This window comes from Salvelinus sp. IW2-2015, linkage group LG17, assembly GCF_002910315.2.
Source record: "Salvelinus sp. IW2-2015 linkage group LG17, ASM291031v2, whole genome shotgun sequence".
In the NCBI taxonomy this organism is placed as follows: Eukaryota; Metazoa; Chordata; class Actinopteri; order Salmoniformes; family Salmonidae; genus Salvelinus; species Salvelinus sp. IW2-2015.
This window is the reverse complement of record NC_036857.1, coordinates 23,188,490-23,212,391: the sequence shown is the minus strand read 5'-3', so window position 1 is coordinate 23,212,391 and position 23,902 is coordinate 23,188,490. Positions and strand designations below refer to the sequence as shown.

The window sequence follows — 23,902 nt, the reverse complement described above, 5'->3', positions numbered from 1 at the left end:
AGCCAGGCTATATACAGGGGGTACTGGTACAGAGTGAGTGTGCGGGGCACCGGCTAGTCGATGTAATTGAGGTAATATGTATGTAGAGTTATTAAAGTGACTATGCATAGATAATAACAGAGAGTAGCAGGAGTGTAAAAGGGGGGGGACGGGGCAATGCAAATAATCTGGGTTAGCCATTTGATTAGATGTTCAGGAGTCTTATGGCTTGGGGGTAGAAGCTGTTTAGAAGCCTCTTGGACCTAGACTTGGCACTCCGGTACCGCTTGCCGTTCGGTAGCAGAGAGACCAGTCTATGACTAGGGTGGCTGGGGTCTTTGACAATTTTTAGGGCCTTCCTCTGACACCGCCTGGTATAGAGGTCCTGGATGGCAGGAAGCATGGCACCGGTGATGAATCAACATAGAAAACTAAATGGATTTGCCAAAAAGTATCAACGTAACGCATTCCGTCTTTTTTTCACCTAACTTTTAACCTAAACCGAATGACATGGTGAAATGTTTTGTTGATTTCACATTGAATTCACAATAGATGACAGCTCAACCAAATCTAAATCAAAACCAGACGTTGAACTGACGTCTGTGTCCAGCGGGAAAGGACTTTGCTCATGATGTACGCCCCTCAACTGATAAAAATGTAACAACATGCCTGAGCAAACTGGATTTGTAGATACAGATGTAACCATGAGCTATTCAAGTTTCAATGTCAAATGCACAAGTACAGTCAAATGCCATTCTTGCAAGCGCTGAACCCAACAAGGCAGTAATCAATGTCAATGTAGTACTAAAAATAACATAAGGTAGAAGAAAAACACACAAGAAATAAAAACAAGATAACTAAGAAGCTATATACAGGGTCAGTTCCAATACCATATTTACAATGTGCAGTGATTCTGGAGTGATAGAGGCAGATATGTTTTAGGGTAAGGTGACTAGGCATCAGGATACAAGCTAAAAAATGTATTTATCTGAGTGGCAGTGGTGCTCCCAAGTCAAAATTGAATGTGCATTCCACAGGTCACATTTATAAGTGTGTTCAAAAAAATTATCAAGATTAGGAAAAGGTTTGCAGCACACCTGACAGCTTCTCAAGCCACACACGTTGAAAACCATTGCGCTAGATTACATGCTTAGTAGATCTACATTTTCTCAAGTTGTTCATCACAGAGTTCACAGAGTTTTAGAGCTTTTGTTCTTACAGTATATACAGAACCGAACAGATTGATGATGAGTGATTATGTCCTGTGTGTTTAGCTACTTAGTAGGTGGGGTGCTGTACCCAGGATGTACTGTATGAAACGTTCTGTTTTGGTCTGTTGTTCTAAGAAAATGTGTTTAAGATTGCAAACTGAACACAGTCACAGTAGAAATGCCAGCTTGTCTGCAATGATGATGGGGGATTTATGCATTTGGAGTTTATTATCTAAGTGTCAGAGGTCAGAGATGACCAGGCTGAGAACATGGTGGTAGCTAGTGGTCCCACGGGAACAGTCAGGGCACATGGGAATAGTGGTGACCTCCAGCCAGCACAGCCAGTAGAGCCAGTCTGCAGTCCCCTGGGACCAGTCTGCAGTCAGTGGAGAGGAGGAAAGGTTCAGAATGATGCATATAGTCTGTAGACACTAGATCTGGGAGCAGGACAGCCTGTGGGAAAACAGAGGTATGAAGGGGGGGCTTGGGGGACCCCTCAGTTAACTTCTCACACAGCAGGTGTGTCTCTTTGAACTTTAAAGTAGTGTGCAGGTTTCCCCGTTCTTTTGTACATGATTCTGAAAAATGGATGAGAACCCCAGGTTCTGTCAGGTTGTGTTGTCTTTGCAGAGGCCGGAGTCGGCAGATCAGTCACGGGTCAGGAGCCAATAATTTCATCCTGAGTGGCTTGGAGCCAGAGCCATTGGCCAGGGCAGGCTAGGGGCTCGGCTTTGGGGACAGGAGAGAGAGGGGAGAGGGCCTCACAGGCTGCCCAATCCACCACAACACCAACCAGAGCAGGCTAAGGGCTGAGGCCTGGCTAGGGGCCAGGCGTTTAGGAGAGGAGGCTAGGAAAGCACCGTCCAACACAACACCAAGCCAAGTGGAGACAAAAGCTAAAGGAAATGGTCTTTGTTAAGTTCAATCTGAATCTCAAGACCACCACCTTGGACAAACAGCGCCCTGAAGGAAGCACAATAACAAACAATCAGCTGTGTGAGTCACTCGTGGAATCACAAGACTAGGACCAAGAACATATTGAGTGGAAGGGAGTGAAATGAAGACATTCTAGTTCATTAACAAACCAGTAAATATTGATATTTAGTCGTTTGTAATATTGGTTTTGTCATGGAGGTTGCGTATAAACAGGAAATGGTAGGAAATAGGCTGCACAGCAACAGACCCAATGTGCTGTGAGTTACATAAGCTTTAGTTTGCATCAGTGGTTGATACAGATTTTACACTCTAGTTTTTTTTCTTCTCACATTCTGTTTGGGTGGTAGAGCATGGCAGAGAGGAGTGAGATAGGAGGGGGCAGGGAATGGAAAAAAAATAGAAGTGTATTAGAATTGATACTACTTAGAGAATCTGAGAGGAGGCAAAGTGAAAACTCTCAGAATGGCAAAGTTGTCAACGTAGCCAAGTGACATCCACTCACTCTCTGATGAGGAGACAGATATGTGTGTGGTGTGGGAGAGTTTAGCAGTGCAGTAACTCTCTCTATAACACATTCTCACCAGCTTTCCTCCCACACACGCACAATTAGGGACTCTAGCCCCTGCAAAGCAAAACACTCCACTCACACCAGTGATGTATGTGACATCACACATGGTTTCTGTAATGCTTCTCACAGAATATATGTTTTCTGCCACTGCCACTTGCTTTTCACTTTTCATTCTAGCTCCTTGCATGCTAAGTCTACACAGTGGGTCACTGTTGTCACTGTCTGTTGTCACAAGACCTTCTGTGTGACATTTCACATTTCCTGCTTTATTTATATGACCTCATGTCTTTATCACGTCATGAAAATTACACAGAAGTAAAGGCATATTGGTTGTGTTTATATGATAAGCAGAGAAAGAGGTCCATTGTCCAATTATATATTGATTTGCACATAGCCTACATTTGACTGTATCAAGTATTTGATACAGTATTTCTCTCTCTCTTTCTCTCACACCTTGTAGTTTCTGTCGGATCGAATTCTGAAGGCAGCCAGGGTGGTGTATAGTGCCTTGATAGAGCGTAGCCCTGGCCTGATCAGAGACAGAAAGCATCACCTGAAGACCTACAGGTATGGAGCCTTGATTGCAAATTCTATTATTACTTTGCCTGTTTGTCTTTCTGAAATTAAAATACTAGATCGTTTCCTTGTAGAAATCTCACTCTTTCCCTTACAGACAATGTTGTTCGGGGAAAGAGCTTGTTGATTGGCTGATGAAGCTAAACGAATGCTTCCAATCAAGGAGCCAGGCAGTTGGCATGTGGCAAGTCCTGGTGGATGAAGGAATCATTGTAAATGGTAAGAGACTTTAATCAGAGTGAATGTATTATCATCATGTATTGTCAAATATGATCATTTGACAAGAATCAACCGCTCCCTGCTGTGAGTATAACCAAACTCAATGTATCCTATCACAATGTAGTGAAGCAGGAGTTAAACTTCCATGACAAAGACACTCAATTTTACCGCTTCCTGGATTTGGAGTTCGGACTGAACCACATGACCAATGAGAAACTCTCACTGAACCACATGACCAATGAGAAGGACCAATTAGACGATGAGCTGCAGGAGGGTTTGTCGTTATTACTGCAGATTGGTCCAGATGCTCTTTTGACCATGATTTTACGTAAATGGTGAGTTCCATTTTATTATGCTGTGTGTTTGTATCAAGTTTGTTTTACATTTCAAGTCAAAGGGAAATTTCCATCCTCAGATGGACAATAAACTTCTATTGTTTTATATCTGCTCTCCTATTGTATCATATATCATCCTATTCTAAGGCCTAACCTCTGACCCTATTGTAACCTGCGCATATCCCGTCCTCTCTGCAGCCCCAGCCAGCGTAGTGCGGAGGACCTGGAGGTGATCTATGAGGAGCTGCTTCATGTCAAGGCTGCTGCTCACCTCTCCACCTCAGTGAGTTGCACCTTCCTGTCCTGTCTTTGGCTGCGTCCCAAGTGGCACCCTATTCCCAATGTATTGCATTACCATATGGTTCTGTCCAAAAGTAGTGAGCTCTACAGTGAATGTGGCGCTATTGAGGACGCATACAGCCTGAGTCTAGTCAGAAGATGTTCTGTAGAACCCGTGCTACACCAGTCCATGGCCCACATTCACAGTCTCAGAGTAGGAGTACTAATAAAGCACCAGTTTTGCCTAGATCGGCGGTCTTCAACCTTTTCTTGCCCAGGGACGGCCTCCCAGGCAAACCGGCAACCCAGCGACCCCCATCATATGTTAGCTAAAACATTCAGGTGAATGATAATGGCAAGGATATATGGATAAGTCAAGAAAGCTTACGAGGGGCCAGCAGCACTTGCCACACTGGTAGCCTATTGGTGGGGACTTTTTCAAAATCTATGTCAAATACTCCAGGGAGTGTAATTGACTCCTAAGAGTGTAATTTTCTCAGTATTAGGATTTAAAAACTAAAGTTGTCATAATTTGAAATAAGATATTCTACTCTTTCTACTGTAGGTGTGTCATTCAAAATATGTTTATTCTGTCGTTGCTAGCGATATTCATAATAATCTTATTTTTTTATCACTTTTATTTATATATATATATATATATATATATATATATATTACAGTACCATTCAAAAGTTTAGACACACCTACTCATTCAAGTGTTTTTCTTAATTTTTAACCATTTTCTACATTGTAGAATAATAGTGAAAACATCAAAACTATGAAATAGCACATATGGAATCATGTAGTAACCAAAAAAGTGTTAAAGAAATCAAAATATATTTTATATTTGAGATTCTTCAAAGTAGCCACCATTTGCCTTGATGACAGTTTTACAAACTTGGCATTCTCTCAACCAGCATCATGAGATAGTCACCTGGAAGGCTTATCCAACAATCTTGAAGGAGTTCCCACATATGCTGAGCACTTATTGGCTGCTTTTCCTTCACTCTGCGGTCCAACTCATCCCAAACCATCTCAATTGGGTTGAGGTTGGGGGATTATGGAGCCCAGGTCATCTGATGCTGCACTCCATCACCCTCCTTGGTCAAATAGCCCTTACACAGCTTGGAAGTGTGTTTGGGGTCATTGTCCTGTTGAAAAACAAATGATAATCCCACTAAGCGCAAACCAGATGGGATGCCGTATTGCTGCAGAATGCTGTGGTAGCCATGTGCCTTGAATTCTAAATAAATCACTGACAGTGTCACCAGCAAAGCACTTCCACACATCACACCTCCTCCTCCATGCTTCACGGTGGGAACCACACATGTAGAGATCATACGTTCACCTACTCTGCATCTCACAAAGACACAGTGGTTGAAACCAAAAGTCTCAAATTTGGACTCATCAAACCAAAGGACAGATTTCCACCAGTCTAATGTCCATTGCTCGTGTTTCTTGACCCAAGCAAGTCTCTTCTTCTTATTGGTGTCCTTTAGTAGTGGTTTCTTTGCAGCAATTCGACAATGAAGGCCTGATTCACACTGTCTCCTCTGAACAGTTGATTTTGAGATGTGTCTGTTACTTGAACTCTGTGAAGCATTTATCTGGGCAAAAATAGAGGCTGGTAACTCTAATGAACTTATCCTCTGCAGCAGAGGTAACTCTGGGTCTTCCTTTCCTGTGGCGGTCCTCATGAGAGGCAGTTTCATCATAGCGCTTGATGGTTTTTGCAACTGCACTTGAAGAAAGTTTTTGACATTTTCCAGATTGACTGACCTTCATGTCTTAAAGTAATGATGAACTGTTCTTTCTCTTTGCTTATTTGAGCTGTTCTTGCCATAATATGGACTTGGTCTTTTACCAAATAGGGCTATCTTCTGTATACCAACCCTACCTTGTCACAACACAGCTGATTGGCTCAGATGCATTAAGAAGGAAAGAAATTCCACAAATTAACTTTTAACAAGGCACACCTGTTAATTGAAATTCATTCCAGGTGACTACCTCATGAAGCTGGTTGAGAGAACGCCAAGATTGTGCAAAGCTGTCATCAAGGCAAAGGGTGGCTACTTTGAAGAATCTCAAATATAAAATATATTTTGATTTGTTTATTTCATAGTTTGTCTTCACTATTATTCTACAATCTAGAAAATAGTAAAAATAAAGAAAAACCCTGGAATGAGTAGGTGTGTCCAAACTTTTGACTGGTACTGTATATATATATATATATATATATATATATATATATATATATATATATATATATATATATATATATATATATATATATATATATATTTACTGTATATATATATTTGTTTATTTATTTTTAAACATTGCTGAACCCCTGCAGTACCGCCGCGGACCCCCAGTTGAATATCGCTGGCCTAGATCATAGATCACAAAGAATACGATTATGTGGACGGGGGTAGACCTGATCCTAGATCAGTACTCCTACTCTGAGATGCTTTGTGAATTGAAATTGGGGCCAGTTCTTGAAAAGGGAATTGAATATGGGCCCAGTTCTTGAAAAGGGAATTGAATATGGGCCCAGTTCTTAGAAAGTGAATTGAATATGGGGCCCAGTTCTTAGAAAGTGAATTGAATATGGGCCCAGTTCTTAGAAAGGGAATTGAATATGGGCCCAGTACTTAGAAAGGGAATTGAATATGGGCCCAGTTCTTAGAAAGTGAATTGAGCCTCCAGTGGACTAGAAAATCTGTACACGATGAGCGGTTTTCCCAGACCCAGGTAAAGTAAATCCTGGGCTGCAAAAGCAATGCTCAATCGAGTTTTGAAAGTGATTTGAAGTGATGTTTAGTCCAGGAATAGGTTCAATCTGGGTCCAAGAGGAGGAAGCAGCCCTACTGTATGTCCTGTAGCGCTAAGGCTTTACACTGCCCCGCCCTCTGACCTCTCCCTGTTTAATCCTGTCTCATTCCCTTTCCTTTTTTCTTCCTGTAGGTCCGTAAGGAGTTGGCAGCAGTGCTGATGTTTGAGTCCCATGCCAAGGCAGGCACAGTCTGTGAGTGTCATAGTCCTCTGTGATGTTTTTTTAAAACTCTGGTGGGCGAGAGAGAAGAAAGAGAGCCTCACCGGGCCCACATCACCACCACAGTGCTAGAGATACTCTGTCTCTGTTACCATCCTCCCCCTCAGTGCAGTATACAACAAACCTGTCCATCAGTGGCAGAACAAATTATTACCCACTTGAATATTTCAAAATCTCTATCTTGGCCAATCAGTCCATTAGATTGTCAGAGAAATCTGTCTGTCGGCAAGCTGACTGAAACACTGAAATGTCAACCGAAAAAGAATACAGATCACCTGCATTTTGCCTCCCGGCCTTTCATTTTTATTGGACTTTACCTGTGAAGCACTGTGCCTACATCCTTGTCTGGTAGAGCTGACTAACTGTTGAGACTGATGTAAATCCTAAATCTCTGTGTCTTTGTGTTTCTCAGTGTTCAGTCAGGGAGACAAAGGCACTTCCTGGTACATCATCTGGAAGGGCTCTGTCAATGTCATCACACATGGAAAGGTAAGGTCTTTACCCCATCTTAATTGTGTACAATTCTTTAGTATAGACACTATAGATTCATGTTTGGATATAGAGAATTTGAATTGTATTCACACTACACTTACAGTTAATCAAATCAAATGTTGTTGGTCACATGCGCCAAATGCAACAGGCGTAGACTTTACAGTGAAATGCTTACTTATGAGCCCATTCCCAACAGTGCAGAGTTAAAAAGTAAGACAAATATTTTCTAAATAAAACAGGAAATAGTAACACAATAAAAACAATAGCGAGGCTGTATACAAGGAGTACCAGTACTGATTCAATGTGCAGAGGTACGAGGTAGTTCAGGTAATACAGTATGTACATGTGGGTGGGGTAAAAGTGACTAGGCAATCAGGATATATAATAAACTGAGTACCAGCAGCGTATTTTAAGTGTGAAAGTGTCTTTATTTGTGAGTGTGTGTGGCGTCAATATAAATGCATGTGTTTTGTGCGTGTGAGCGTATGCAGTCTGTGTGTGTTGGAGTGTCAATGTAGTATGTGTGAGTGTGTGGGTAGAGTCTAGTATATGTGCACAGAGCCAGTGCAAGAGAGTTAGTGCAAAACAATAAAGAAAGAAATCATTGAGGGGGTCAATGTAAATTTGTCCAGGTAGCCATTTGATTACAGTTTTTTCCAACTGCTTACACACGTTTTCAAAACTGTCTCCTTTTTTCAAAACTCTACACACAATTCCCAAAACTGCACACACAAAATGCAAAATGCCTCACATCTCCTTCAAAATGTAACACTGCTTTCAAAATGCCATAAACACATGTCAGAATGAAGCATTTGCATCAAATGGCAAACACTGCTTTCATAATAGTACATTTTTGGATATACCATGTAAACACTGTTGTTCTAAATCTAAAGCTCTTTGGTCTTTCATAGGCTTATATCTACATTTCAATACAATGTTCTACAGTGAAAGTAATCTGCTGAGAGGGGTAACAAGTACACTGTAAACACCAATGCAATGTAAAAACAGAAAATATTTATTAGGCCAAACATTACTGTTGTATACAGTAGCATACAACAAAACCATAAACATATGTAAACCAAAAGTATATTCTTTAGAATACAGTAAAGAACACAATTGTGTGTGTGGGGTCGGGGGGGGGGGGGGGGGCAGTCCAGGAATTGGTAGGGGGGCAGTCACCAGTGCTAAGCTACGCTTCATCTCTTCTCCGGCCTGGGTCTGGCCACAATACTTCGTCCACATCACAAGATACGTTTTCTCTTGCCAAACATCGAGGGAAGTATCTCCTAGCATGGCGTATCCAACCTTGGACAGAGGCAACTCTATGTCCCCACATGCGTCCTCCATTGCCTGGAGAAGCGGCATGCGGGCATAGGGTTGGCATCATACACTTTCCAGCCAGGCTGAGAAGAATTCCTCTATGGGATTTAGAAAAGGTGAATATTGGGGTAGTTACAAAACTACAAATTGTGGATGGGTGGCAAACCAGTTGTGGACCAGAACAGCCCGGTGAAAACTAACATTGTCCCATAAAACCAAAATCTAGTAGGCTCCTGATCTGGATCAGGGACAAGCATTGTGTAAATTGCATCAAGAAAAGTGAGCATATGGCCGGTGTTGTACAGACCCAGTGTGGCATTGTGATGGAGGACCCGTTTTGAGTGATGGCAGCACACATAGTTATATTACCCCACGCTGTCCAGGGACATTGGTAATTGCCCTCTGTCCTATTACATTTCCTCCGCGGCGCCTGGTTTTGGTGAGGTTGAAGTCAACCTCATCCACATAAATAAATTCATGGCGAATTACATGGGCATCGCTCCAGCTCCAATACTCTCTGTAACAGACAAAAGGATATAGATGAGTAAATATGGTATGTCTGAGTACTGGAAGTAGTGTTGCATACATACCTCTACAAAGTCATGTCGCATATTCTTGACTCTGTCAGAGTTTCTCTCAAATAGCACCTTGTAAAGTTGTTTCATCGTCACTCGGTGCCGTTGGAGGATGCGTTGTATGGTCGACAGGCTTTACAGCATTGATGTTGTTAAATATGGTGTCATTATTCAAGATATGCTCTCTTATCTCTCGAATCCTAATTGCATAGTTGGCAAAACCATATTTATAATTGCAGTCTCTTGTACATCTGTAAACAAGCGTCCTCGTCCTCCATGATGTCGTTGCCTTTCCACTCTGTACAGAATTCAAACACAGTAATGTGCTCCGCATAGGAACTGTAAACAATGTACAAAAAATGTAGTACAGCATGATAACCAACCTCATTCATTCAAATGCAGTGCAGTAAATGGATGGCTTAGAGTTACAAATGTTTATGAAATACTATGCAGTCATACGTATTTTACAGTACATTACTGTTAATGCTAAAATAGTCATTAGATAGTTGTATACCTGTTCTCATTTCTGAAGGTTCGAATTATGGACGCCACTGTAAATCGACTCAAGTTGGGCTGGACTCTCAGTCCAGCCTCTCTCATGGTCAAAACCGTGGTTGATCACATGATCAACAAGTGTTGCCTAATCTCATCAGAGATGGCTCTCCTTCCTTCTCTTCTTTGCCCTCGTCCTCTTTCTTCCTCTTCCTCTCCTCCTACTCCTCTTGCTCTCTGTCCATTGTTGGCATTCCATTGTTCAAAACAGGTAATCTGACCTTTGACATATTATAGGCCTATACTACAGTAAAGCAGTGATTGGTTAGTGATCAGTTAAGCTATTAGTGTTTGCACATGTGAGGAGTGGTGTGTGTGACCTGGTGAATAAGTGTAGCATTTTGATTGGTTGTGTTTGGAAAAGAAAAGCAAGTCACTTCCTGTTAGATTTTTGTGTTTTAGGTAGAGAATTGTGTTAGTGTTTTGAAAAAAAGTGTTTTATGCAATTGCAACTGAGTCAAAGGCTGAGAAATATCTTATGGTTTTGGATATTTGGTGTGTAGTTTTGGCACTTTGAGTGAGAGGTTTCAAAAATGTGTGACATGAAAAGATTTTGTGTGTAAGCAGTTGGAAAAAACTGTAACTGTTCAGCAGTCTTATGGCTTGGGGGTAGAAGCTGTTAAGGAGCCTTTTGGTCACACTTACATAGTTATTACTTTGGTGTGTGTGTGTGTGTGTGTGTGTGTGTGTGTGTGTGTGGTGTGTGTGTGTGTGTGTGTGTGTGTGTGTGTGTGGTGTGTGTGTGGTGTGTGTGTGTGTGTGTGTGTGTGTGTGGGTGTGTGTGTGTGTGTGTGTGTGATGCAGGGTCTGGTGACGACGCTACATGAGGGAGAAGACTTTGGGCAGCTGGCCCTGGTGAACGATGCCCAGAGCAGCCACCATCATCCTGAGAGAGGACAACTGCCACTTCTACGAGTTGACAAACAGGACTTATACGCATCCTCAAGGTAAGTTTGGTCACAAACTGAAGATGGGTGCATATCGTATTCATACTGATGTGTGTGTACTGTATGTAAAGTAGATACACATTCTCTTTGATCACAACCTGCTTTTGTGTACAGTACGTACTCTATTCAAATCAATAGCGGTGTGTGGGTAAAATCATAGGGAAGCCAAGCCAGGAAAAAATGTCATACTTCAACCTATGTTGTATAATTGCGTTGTTTGCTCTATAACCCGTTAGTTCATACACCACCCGTTACATACAATAAGGCGTGTGACAACAAGAAGCCAACAATACACAGTGGCGGAATAAATTCAACTACACATACGTTTGTTTCCTCACAAAACCAGAGAGCAACATCTGTCCGGTGAAGTCCACAAAGCAAATATTGCATGTAACAAATTTAACTTAAACATGTAAACATCATCAAATCAACAAGGCTATATTATGCTTAGTTTAATACATTGAAAGCAAATTTAAAAATACCAAAAACTATTTAGTCCAACCAATGTTGCTAATATCATGTGGCTGTCCATGGCGCTTGATTCTGTGTGTGTGTGGTGTGTGTGTGTGTGTGTGTGTGTGTGTGTGTGGTGGTGTGTGTGGTGTGTGTGTGGTGTGTGTGTGTTGTGTGTGTGTGTGTGTGTGTGTGTGTGGTGTGTGTGGTGTGTGTGTGTGTGTGTGTGTGTGTGTGTGTGTGTGTGTGTGTGTGTGTGTGTGTGTGTGTGTGTGCGTGCATGCGCAAGTAAGTAAAACAAAAAAGTTGAATCACCTTACTTGAACAGTACGCTTTTAGTTTTTGTTTTCATAGGCTACCTAGCTAAATTGCTTGCAAGTCTAACTTCCTCGTATGGTTAACAATGAACCAGCTAAGTTAGTTAGCTAGTTAACGTGAGCCTACTAGGCTACATCTAGGCTACATATTGAACTTCAATCATCTCAGGCCAGTAGCACAAAATGTTAATTTATGGTTAGATCAGAATCGCCATCATAATCATAGGCCTGTCCAGAGAATTAAGACAAAACCACAAATCCAAATCTCCATCTCCATGCACGGCTTAGGAAAGGGACGATTTAGCAAGCTAGCTACTGCAGGACATCAACACAAGTAGACCAGAAACAGACATGTTTTCTGACAATGAGATTATGCTTAGAATGTGATTTGATTGGTGTGAAGCCAAATCCAAAACTGGCCTCCCTTGGGCGTTTTGCTGCGCCAGGATAACCCACAGTTGAGCTCAGCTCAACACTAATTGGCTCATTCTTTTTTCTTTTTCTTATCAAGAGAGGCCAGATGCTTGCTGACATTAATCAATCAAATGCTACAGCGGCAAAATGTCATACTCTTTTGTTCCAGACAGCATCAGATACGTGTGCTACACATACTGAGACAGAGGGGCGCTGTTTCCTTCGCTCTAAGGATTTCTCCTGTGAGATTCAGCCACTTGCGAATTGACTCAAAATTCTGAAAACACAGAGAGACGAAGGATATATTATTTTATAAATAAATAAATAAAAATGGTCAAATATTTTGGGAAGCCTGACTTCCCTTGGCATCCATGAATACACACCAATGATTCAAATATGCCTATTGCATATGCTAAAAGGTGTATGTTTCCATGTGTACCGTGTATAGTGTGTACTGGATGTAAAGTGTGTGCATGACTGTGTGTTTACATTGTGTTTCAGGATGTGGAAGCTAACACCATGCGTCTGGAGGAACATGGTAAAGCTGTGCTGGTGCTGGAGAAGGCTGAGTCAACCAATCCTGGAGGGGCAGGAAACAGCAGCAAGTAAGACACTCCCACCGTTCATATATTATACTGTATAACAACAACCAGTCAAACAAGCACTTCTACATTAATCAAGACCTAAATGAACACACTCCTTCCTCTAAGGCATTTTTAGACCAATGTCATGTAAAACACACATTTTTACTGTAGGATATTAAATGTGCAAGAAACAAGCACTGTTTTAGTTAACAGTGTTGTTAATTGTGGCAGTTAGCTGCCTGCCTATTGTTGATTCAACACAGAAATAGACCTGAACCCTGTTCAGTTGAATAGACTGTGCTTTGTTATCTCACTTCAAGTGTTTTAGCAAACGTTGAGGTTAATCAATGTGATGCTCAAATGGCTGCCTCATTATACTGTTAACCAATGTATCCACCTGTGGCTCTTTCCACACTACACACATACCGACACTCTCTCTCCCTCCCCTCTCCCTCTCCCTGTTACTTCCCCCTCTCCTTCTCCCTCCCCCTCCCCTCTTCCTCTGCCTCTCCCTCTGCCTCTTCTCCTCTCCCTCCCCCTCTCCCGCTCCCTCCCCTACACACTCAGGTATACAGTGATGGCTGGAACTCCAGAGAAGATCCTAGAACACCTGCTTGAGACAGTGAAGCTGGATACTAATGGCAGTGATGCTATAGGTAGGAAACCTGTATGGCTTGCCTTGTATGGGTCCAAACGTTTCTCTACTGTAGTGGCTGGACCCCTTTAGGTCGCTGGACCACTGACATACTCCCACTGTTTTATGTTCAAAGAACAGGAGTTCCTCTTTTAAAACAATCTAGGTAGAAGCAGGAATTCTCCAGGGTGTTTAGGCCCCTTGCTTTTTTTCAATCTTTACTAACGACATGCCACTGGCTTTGAGTAAGGCCAGTGTGTCTATGTATGCGGATGACTCAACACTATACACGTCAGCTACTACAGCGACTGAAATGACTGCAACACTTAACAAAGAGCTGCAGTTAGTTTCGGAATGGGTAGCAAGGAATAAGTTAGTCATAAATATTTCCAAAACTAAAACCATTGTATTTGGGACAAATCATTCACTAAACCCTAAACCTCAATTACATCTCATAATGAATAATGTGGAAATTGAGCACGTTGAGGTGACTAAACTGCTTGGAGTTACCCTGGATTGTAAACTGTCATGGTCAAAACATATTGATACAACAGTAGCTAAGATGGGGAGAAGTCTGTCCATAATAAAGCGCTGCTCTGTCTTCTTAACAACACTATCAATAAGGCAGGTCCTACAGGCCCTGGTTTTGTCACACCTGGACTACTGTTCAGTAGTGTGGCCAAGTGCCACAAATATGGACTTGGGAAAATTGCAGTTGGCTCAGAACAGGGCAGCACGGCTGGCCCTTAAAAGTACACAGAGAGCTAACATTAATGACATGCATGTCAATCTCTCATGGCTCAAAGTGGAAGAGAGATTGACATCCTCATTACTTGTTTTCGTAAGAGGTGTTGACAAGCTGAAGGTACCGAGCTGTCTGTTTAAAATACTAGCACACAGCTGGAACACCCATGCATACCCCACAAGACATGCCACCAGAGTCTCTTCACAGTCCCCAAGTTCAGAACACACTATGAGAGGCTCACAGTAGTACATAGAGCCATGACTACATGAAACTCTATTCCACATAAGGTAACTGATGCAAGCAGTAGAATCAGATTTAAAAAGCAGATAAAAATACACCTTATGGAACAGCGGGGACTGTGAAGTAACACAAACATAGGCACAGACACATGCATACACACACATGATAACATACTATACACACGTACACATGGATTTTGTGTTGTAGATATGTGGTAGTGGAGTATGGGCCTGAGGGCACACACTCAGTGTGTTGTTAATTCTGTAATTAATGTATTGTAATGTTTTTTAAATTGTATAAATGCCTTAATTCTGTCGGACCCCAGGAAGAGTGGGGACCCATAATAATAAATACAAATACAAAACACACTATACTGTACCAGGATGACCATACAGTAGCTTCACATCTGAATCCTCAGTCAAACTTTAAAGATTGTTTCTGGTTTCATGGGAACGGTTTGTTTTGGTCACTCACATGAAACAGCCAACAAAGACAGAAAAGAACAGGCAGAATCAGGCCAGGCACATTCCTGGAAATGTATTTTATATCCGCTCACTAAAAGCCACCAGATGACTCATTGCGCCTGTGTTTTTCAGGGAGGAAGTGGATGGGACACAAAGTGGAGGGACACAGAGTGCCATTAGTCCTTGTTAGTGAGTTATGTGTTGTTCTGTCTGTGCCCACAGATCCCTGTGTGAGCGACTTCCTGCTAACCCACAGGGTCTTCATGCCTTCCAGCCAGCTTTGCCCGGCCCTGCAACACCAATATCCTTTGGATGATTATGATGATGGTGGTGATGATGACGGTGGTGGTAGTGGTTGTGTGATGATGATGATGATGATGTCCTAAGCTGTGTCTATTTCTATTTACTTACACTTTGTCTCTAAGAGGATCACATACCCAACATTTGTGGTTGTATTTTGAATCTGTGTACCGAAAAACAAATTAAACGTTTAAATGTTATTAAATTAAATAAATAAAACAAATGAACATAATTAAACCAAAGCATCCATCTTCTCCAAAAAAGCAGCTCAGACAGTGGTCTAGGTCTAGAATAGCTGTGTTAAGCTGTTGTTCAGATGTGTTGGTTCTCTTCCTTATCCCTGAGTGCACCTACCATGCCGAGCCTTCTGAGGGCTCAGATCTGGAGAAGGCAGCCTATGCCCTCAACACCAAGCAGAAGATAGTGAAGTTGATTTGCCAGTGGGTGGCGCTGTTCGGCCAGCTGCTCAAAGATGACCCCATCGCTGTAGACTTCCTGGAGGTGACTGAAGGGGGTAGTGCGATTCTCTATAACCAAACACATATTCATAGATTATATATGTGGTATAGATATAGAGTATAAAAAATATAGAGTATAAAAAATAGCCTTATATCAATGTTATCCAAATATCACACTCTGGAAAAATCTGTTATACAGTAAATTTTGCAGTATATTGTATTGAATCATGGCCTGTGTGTTGTTTCTGTGTGTTGTGACCATAAAAATACTATATACATTCAGTGTTTATACATAGAGTGTTTCTATGCATGACAGAGGCTGGGGGAGGAGGTGGCAGGTGACTCCCGTCTGTCCAGTATGCTGAGGGAGCAGCTCAGAGACAGGAGGAGAACCAGAGTGTGAGTAGTAACACATTTTTATTTATTTTACCTTAATTTAACTAGGCAAGTCATTTAAGAACAAATTATTATTTTCAATGACGGCCTAGGAACAGTGGGTTAACTGCCTTGTTCAGGGGCAGAACGACAGATTTTTACCTTGCCAGCTCGGGAATTCGATCTTGCAACCTTTCGGTTACAAGTCCAACGCTCTAACCACTAGGCTACCTGCCACCCCATTACCCAGGGTGCATCTGAAATGCACAACTTTTGGGCCCATAGGGTGAATAATGGAGGTCAAAGTTCAATATATTTTGGGATGGATAGGATGGAGCCTTGTGATCACAGGAATGTGAAACAAAAGCAAAAGTCATGTTCTTTCCTTTACAGTCATATTGATAACATTATGTAGTATCGTAACCAAGCCAATAAGAATATTTCTGGAATCTGGATTTGAGATTTGAATTAGTTTACTATAATTTTTGTATTTTTCAATATCTTTCCAGGCTTGAGAATGAACTCGGGTCACTGACAAGAGTAAGTTGAACCACATTAATAAAGGCTCATAAAGGTCATTCTTGCACACACAAATAGATCTGCATCTCTGTTTATTACCACATGACATGCTCTCTTTACTTAGACAGATTGGGAGATAGCAGAAGAAACAATATAACTCCAACCTTTATAACACAGCATGTTAGTCTTCAGAGCTGCTGGAGCTAAAAGTTAAAAGATTAAAAGCATCAAAAACATAGAGAAATTAAAAGTCACACTTGTGGCTGACTTACTCTGTCTATTGTTTGTTTCCAATAGCTTAACCATCAGTTTGACTGGTTTTCCAGTTGTGAGGAGCCAGTGGGGAAGTGTCTGCCAATCAGATCAAAGGACAAAGGTCAGTGAGACTACTACTACCATAGATAGCATGGTAATAACTATGTCATGAATAGCATGGTAATGACTATGCCTTCTCTATAATGACACAAAATGCACAATTAGCCTTTTTTCTGTTTATTAACTATTGGTTAACCATTGGCAGCCCACTGTAACCATGAAATGTACTTACAGATGGATCAATGTAAATGGTTGTTGCTATACTTTGTTTTAAATGTCCAATGCAGATGTTTATAAAAAAACTGAATATCAAATAATTTCTGGGTAAAAATTAAGTACCTTACTGTGATTGTTTAAAATTATTAAACAAATAACAATTTCTGGGAGGGGGGAGGGGGGAACTGAAAACTAGCTGTTATTGACAGAGGTTTGGAACTCTCTTTCTTATTGGTATATTAACTCATTTACAACCTGAGGATTTCACCAGGCAGGCTAAAACTCCATCCCACCAAAACAGGCTGAAATTTCAGGTGGTCTTTTCAAACAGCTCTTACACTAAAAGGGCATTATCATAAGTTTCACAATTTCACAGTTATTCCAACCTCATAGTATGGAACTATATATAAAACACAGGACAATCACATTTTTGACTGCACTGGGCCTTTAATGCTTAACTTCCTTTCCCATGTCTCTGTGTTTTCTCTCCTAGTATTGTATGAGATCTTCCGGCCAGACCATACGTCAATCACTCTGATGCTGCCGGTGAACACCTCTGTTCAGGAAATGATGTCATCGCTGGTAAACCCAGGAGGAGACCACGCCCTGGTCAAAATGAACTCCATGGGAGGTGCGTGGCTATTCTTTCTTTTTCCATGTCATCTGGAAGCAATATGAAGCCCTTTTCTAAGATACAGCTGTACACGATATTCATTATTTCCCTTTCAGTTTGTACACTTGGTACAATACTCCCTCCTTCAGGCAAGAGCAGTTATATTCATACCTTTACGATTTTGTATATGTGCATGTTAATGTCTTGTAACATGTCATTTGAGATTGAGTTTTATTGAGAGAGTGTGTAACTCTCAGTGAGTGTTGATGTTAAGTTGGGATGTGTGCCTCTGAGGTATTGTGTGTTAAAGGGTTTGTCTTTGCTGTATCATAGACAGGGCTCAGCTGAAGCTGGACGCCACAGCAGTCTACACCTCCCTGGGGCTGAATGAGAGACTGTTCCTCTGCACTGCCAGCCAGGTGGAACAACTGGTGAGTCCTAACCTCACCTACAATCTACACCTACTCTATAGTCTCTCATGGGTGCTGAGATTACCATATATAACTTATCTATAACTTAAGAACTACACTGCATGGTGAATCAGAGAAAAACATCCCCAGACTGTCATCATAGCATACCGTTCATAGATATTTGTGTGATTTCATGGCATTATTTATGGTGTTTGTTCTCTGGCACCTTGACAGATGCCCCTGAAGGAGCAGCAGGGCCCTGATCAGAGCACCATTGACACTTTGGAGCAGATGTGTTCCAAGGACATCGCCAGCCAGCTCACCAACTACGACTGGGAACTGTTTACTGCCATGCATGAGGTAAGGAAGGAAATGAGGTGAGCCCATGCCAGAGCTTTGCCAATGTTATGGAGTGGAAGTTATGGATTTGGGACCAGCAGGATAAGAGTTAAAAGTGGAGAAACTGTGACGTATGCTTGCAATGGGCGCTTGAGTGGGATCATTTGCTGCCCAGCTTTAAATACTGAGTATCACCAGTATGTACCATTTCCCTGAATAAGGGGCTTAGTTAATAAGAATGAGGTAGAAAAGTTTGAAAATGTATGCAGTCTGGTTAACAGCATCTGCTAAATGACTCAAATGTACATGTCTATTAAGGGTATGACATCTATCTCACATGTGGGTATGCACTGTGGTGGGTAGCTGGTTTGACAAGGCCTGGTGACTCAGATGTGAGCTGTCTCAGTCTGTCTCAGAACAACAATAGCCCTGATTATACTCTAACGTTCATCATTCGTCCTGATCTTGTCTTGATCTTGTCTGTTTACACTTGTAAGATCTGATCACAGTTAGTTAACAAAATGTATTTGAATCGTCTACACTTGTCTGAAAAAGTGGGCACAGGACACATTTTAGCACCAGGTATAAACAGGCCTAAAGGATTCACTATCTGTCACTCAGGCATGTGTCTGAGTCATCCTCTCTCTGGTAACTGTTACTGCAGCATCATATCAGTCATCAGGTTGACTCCTCACCTGACACACTACTACCCTGTATTGGCCACGTGTTCATCTGACACACACACCTCTTTTTATGCAAGTTTATTTAACCAGGTTGTCCCACTGAGGTCAAAATACCTATTTGACAAGAAAATCAAGTTCAAGTCAAGTTCAAATGTTAAGCCAAATTGAAGGTTTAGTCCATTGGATGGTTGCTTGATATATTTACAAAAACGTTGAATCTGTGTTTAGTGTGCCACAGTACATATGGATGGTAAATGAATGTGTCTCTCCCACCAGGTGGAACTAGTGTACTATATATTTGGGCGACATAAATTCCCAGGCGCCACCACAGCTAACCTGGAGCGTTTTGTGCATCGCTTCAACGAGGTGCAGTACTGGGTGGTGACGGAGGTGTGTCTGTGTGCTGACCTGATGAAGAGAGCCATGCTGCTGAAGAAGTTCATCAAGATGGCCGCCATGTGAGTCTCACTTAAATTAAGACACAGTTTACCTTGTAACGTGCAGATTAATGACTATGTTATCTTAGGGGTAAATATCCCTACAGAGCAGTATACTATATTGGTTATTTTGTACAATTACACACTATATACAAAAAATATTCAACATACCAGCAGAAATCATGTTTTCATATCCAGTTAAAATATTGGTAATGTCTGTAGACACTGGTGCTCTAATAACCATTTTGGTCATGTATGTGTTTAGTCTTCCCACAGCTGTTACTGGCTGTGTTTCCTGTTTCAGGTTGAAGGAGCAGAAAAATCTCAATTCGTTCTTTGCTGTGATGTTTGGTCTAAGCAACAGTGCTGTACAGAGACTTTACAAGACCTGGGAGGTGAGGCCTGCTGGGGACAATGACCTACATTTTTAGGATCGCTTATAATAACAATGTATTTTATTTATAACATGTGAAATGGATATCAGAGGAGTAACAGTTGTTGTTGTTGACAGAGAGTGCCGAGTAAGACGAAAAGGGTCTATTGTGCCTACGAGAGGTTAATGGTGAGTGAGTTAATGTGTACACGCTTTATAACAAAGTGTTCTACTAAATGTCATAGATAACAACAGGTGACACCACAGGCCACTTGTCAATCCCTCCCCCTCATTTCCACTGTGTGTATGAATCATGTTTTCCTTCCTTCGTAATATGTGATTTTTTTTGGCCTATATTTCCTGTATAACTAGAGCTAATGGAGAGGTGTGTGTATTTCTCTTAATATGTCAGGATCCATCACGTAACCACAGAGCCTACAGACTGGCTGTGGCAAAGCTCAGTCCTCCCTACATCCCCTTCATGCCTCTGCTACTAAAAGGTAATAATGCTTTGTTAGAAACCTCTTATGATAATTGTAACATTCAATACCTGAGTAAAGTCTACATGACCCTATACTGAGCCAGTATGTTGTTCTGTTCGCCAACTGTTCCTCTAGACATGACTTTCATCCACGAGGGAAACAAGAACTACACGGAAAAACTGGTCAATTTTGAGAAAATGGTGAGTTGTCTAGCCTAAATATCAAATTCTTACATCAGCCCTTGTGTCCTCTTTTTGTCTTGTAAACTATTGGCTAAATAAGCCGCCTTTTCTTTTCACTGTTTCAGCGCATGATTGCCAAGACAGTGAAGATCGTTCGAGGGTGCAGAAGCACACCTTACGGTAAGACAACAAAATGAAAAAGTTGTAGAATAGAATGGAAAAAGGACAATGTTGGGGCATGGTGTTCACACTCGATGGTTCTTTGTCCTGCAGTGCCTTCCTCACCCCAGAAGGGACTCGCAGACAGAATGTTTCTGGAGGCGCCTTCCATTCGGCTGTCTACATGTATGCTATGCCTCAATGCTTAACTCGTTTTCCACTCAGAGCTTCAAATGAGATTAAGTACATGTAGCTCTTCTGTGTTAGGTGTTAAGAAACAATCTCCCTCTTTGTCTCTTGTCCAGATTCGGAGCAGTCCCTCCCTCTCCGGAATCCTAGCAACATCCGCCACTATGTTCAGAACTTTGAAGTGATCGACAACCAGCGCAAACTGACACAACTGTCCAGGGGAATGGAGCGCTGAGAGCTGAACCAGACCAGTGTATAAGGACTGTATCTACATAGCTTTGTGTATAAAGACTGTCTAAAGACTGTGTATAAAGACTGTCTATAAGACAGCCTGTGAATAAGAGGTTGGCAGGGGAATACACACACCTCCATGGTCATACTAATCCACATGCAAGCTCTTCTATAGACTCGTGTGCATGTCTGGTGTCAAGAATGGAGGACTGTGGATGTTTCTGGCCTGTTCAGTATCACACAGAGCACATTCAAGAGAAGCAGCTGTTTGGACTGCTAATCAAGTGACTAGGACCTGAGGAGGGATCAGACTGGCAGTATCTAGTGACCCCTAGTGCCTTACCAGAGATATTGCTGGTCCTGTGACTGCTGTTTCTGATAGTTTTGCGTGCTGTGATGCAACACTACACTCCGGAGGAAGAAGTGCATATATTTGGCATTAGCCGTTATTTATACGATCATATGTATAGCAGACTACTTGTATGATAATCTTATGGTTTCACAAGTGCCATATACGGGTTGGGGCAAACGAGACGGTGTTGGCTTAGATTGTTGACAACATGTAAACTATATTTAGTCTCCAATGTTTTTTGAAAACAAATACATTTGCACAATGAGCACTTCTCTCAAATACATCGTTACAGTTGTTGGTTAGCTAGCTAGCGAATTTTTGCCGTATTAGCATTGATGTGACATCAGTCAAAACACCTCAAAACAAGACATGGTATCAAGAACAAGATTAAACTAGTTGAAACGAGCCACCTACGATTCCCCACTGGCAGCTTCTTGTCATTGTTGCTAGCTATCTGGCCATTCAGAATCACAACACAGACTTCTGCCCCATTGACGCGTGTGCATCGTTTTCATGACGTTGTTAGCTAACGCCTTGATCACACCGATAGTCTTTTGCATGAAATAGTACGCAGCAGCATCATCTGGATGTGTGCAACAAAGTTCAACATTAATTTTTTGCTACTATTTCTGTCAAGCCGTCGACGCATACAGTTTGGCGCATACGTTCGATAAATCCAACGTATGTACCACACAGAACGCACTGCAACTGCCTCTGCAACGCAATGCTGTAAGGCAAACGCAGCGTTCCATTTGAAGTGAATGTGCTTTTGGGGTACCAAAATGCCAAAACAATGTTGGTGTGATCGAGGTGTAACCCGTCTACATAAGCACATACAGTAGAGCAGATATATGCTATAGAATGTAGTTATGGAGTGTTTTGACCTTTTTTCACTTTGTAATACAACTTTCATGTACAATAAATAGTTTAGCAATCAGCTATGTTGCCAGAACGCATACACAAATGTGTAAAACATTTCATACCATGTACGTTTATTTTTTCTAAATAAATTATTTTCAGAATGATGTGTATTCAATCAAAGCATGAAGTCAGAGTTTGTAAAAATGTATTTTTTTTTATTGGAAATGCAAACCATAAAATATGATACAAATGATCACTGAAAGACTAACACCCCCCCAATATGAGGAGAGTAAATTTCACAACAAGCAATTATTTTTTATTGGATCTAAAAACATTCTCCTTGTCAGAAATATATTTACAACTTTGGTAAAAAGGAGAAAAAATATAAAAATTGGGCCTAGAAGACATTTAGAAAAACAAGGATAAACTCAGTGTAGTCTCCTGCTGTAACCACAGAGGATTATGTTTAAAACATCCTCAACATATAAATAACCCTAGGTTGAAATGTTCAGTCTGGACACTACCATCATACAAATACTGTTCAAAACAATATTTTACGTGTAAAATGGATCCACTGAGAGGCATTAGCAGTCTTTGCACCATGAATCTTGATAAAGCTCTCTCATGAAAAGCCTAATCGCAGAATGAAATCACCAATATCACCCAGGGGGCATCACAGATAAAAACAGATGTGTAACACTATGGCTGTGTTTAGATAGCTGATACAATTGAACTGCACATACATTATCACACAAGTAACATAGGCCAACTCGAGTTCAACTCAGAAGTTTGATGGAGGTCGTTATATATTTTTTTACCACTGATATCTAAAATATTGATACTAAAGATTGGCTAGTTATAGTGATGGAGCAAAATGTAAGTGGTCAAAACGTGGAAAAACCTAGAGAGAAAAAATCTGACCATAACGTCCCGACCACGAGAACAGTTTATGTATGGTTGATGTCTCACACTCATCACTAGATGGTAGATACAATGGGTTAAGCACAACTCCCCCGGAACAAAACCAAAGAAAATAACAAAAACTGCAAAAAAAAACTGAAAACGATATTAACCAGAGTAAATAATATTGCACGTACAAACAAGTTGATTTTTGTTCCCAATGCCCAGTTGCTATTCCTTTACAAGAGGCACAAACTGATTTTACAGTACAGACATGTATGTACATGCATGTGCATCGTAGTCTCTCTATTGCATTAAATGAATAGCTACTCTGGTCCTAGCTGTCCTAAACAGCAGTCTCAACCTATCCTGAGCACAAATTGTAGTGGCGCTATGATCACCATTACTGCTGGACAAGTCTACCCTTCTCTAGTGATGCAAGGGAGGAAGGAGCGGACTTAGCAATGGGAAAGATCTCTTTGATCGACAAAACATACACAGACAGGAACATGCACACATGAAGTCACACACACACACACACACACACACACACACACACACACACACACACACACACACACACACACACACACACACACACACACACACACAC

General features: G+C 41.4%; 1 protein-coding gene across 1 annotated transcript in view; it reads left to right on the top strand.

Moving 5' to 3' along the window:
• Positions 1-21,585, top strand: part of LOC111977003 (rap guanine nucleotide exchange factor 3-like) — a 41,081-nt gene extending 19,496 nt beyond the window's left edge. The window contains 28 exon segments of the mRNA XM_070447969.1: positions 3,155-3,261; positions 3,368-3,489; positions 3,614-3,824; positions 4,023-4,107; positions 7,071-7,131; positions 7,571-7,647; positions 10,902-10,960; positions 10,962-11,005; positions 11,008-11,025; positions 11,028-11,044; positions 12,730-12,833; positions 13,380-13,468; positions 15,118-15,196; positions 15,546-15,696; positions 15,970-16,052; positions 16,538-16,568; positions 16,845-16,923; positions 17,572-17,709; positions 18,025-18,122; positions 18,336-18,461; positions 19,400-19,581; positions 19,865-19,955; positions 20,072-20,122; positions 20,346-20,433; positions 20,551-20,615; positions 20,723-20,777; positions 20,871-20,942; positions 21,062-21,585. Coding sequence (XP_070304070.1) covers positions 3,155-3,261; positions 3,368-3,489; positions 3,614-3,824; positions 4,023-4,107; positions 7,071-7,131; positions 7,571-7,647; positions 10,902-10,960; positions 10,962-11,005; positions 11,008-11,025; positions 11,028-11,044; positions 12,730-12,833; positions 13,380-13,468; positions 15,118-15,196; positions 15,546-15,696; positions 15,970-16,052; positions 16,538-16,568; positions 16,845-16,923; positions 17,572-17,709; positions 18,025-18,122; positions 18,336-18,461; positions 19,400-19,581; positions 19,865-19,955; positions 20,072-20,122; positions 20,346-20,433; positions 20,551-20,615; positions 20,723-20,777; positions 20,871-20,942; positions 21,062-21,180 — 2,502 coding nt within the window. The 3' untranslated portion in view covers positions 21,181-21,585.
• Positions 21,586-23,902: the final 2,317 nt, after the last annotated feature.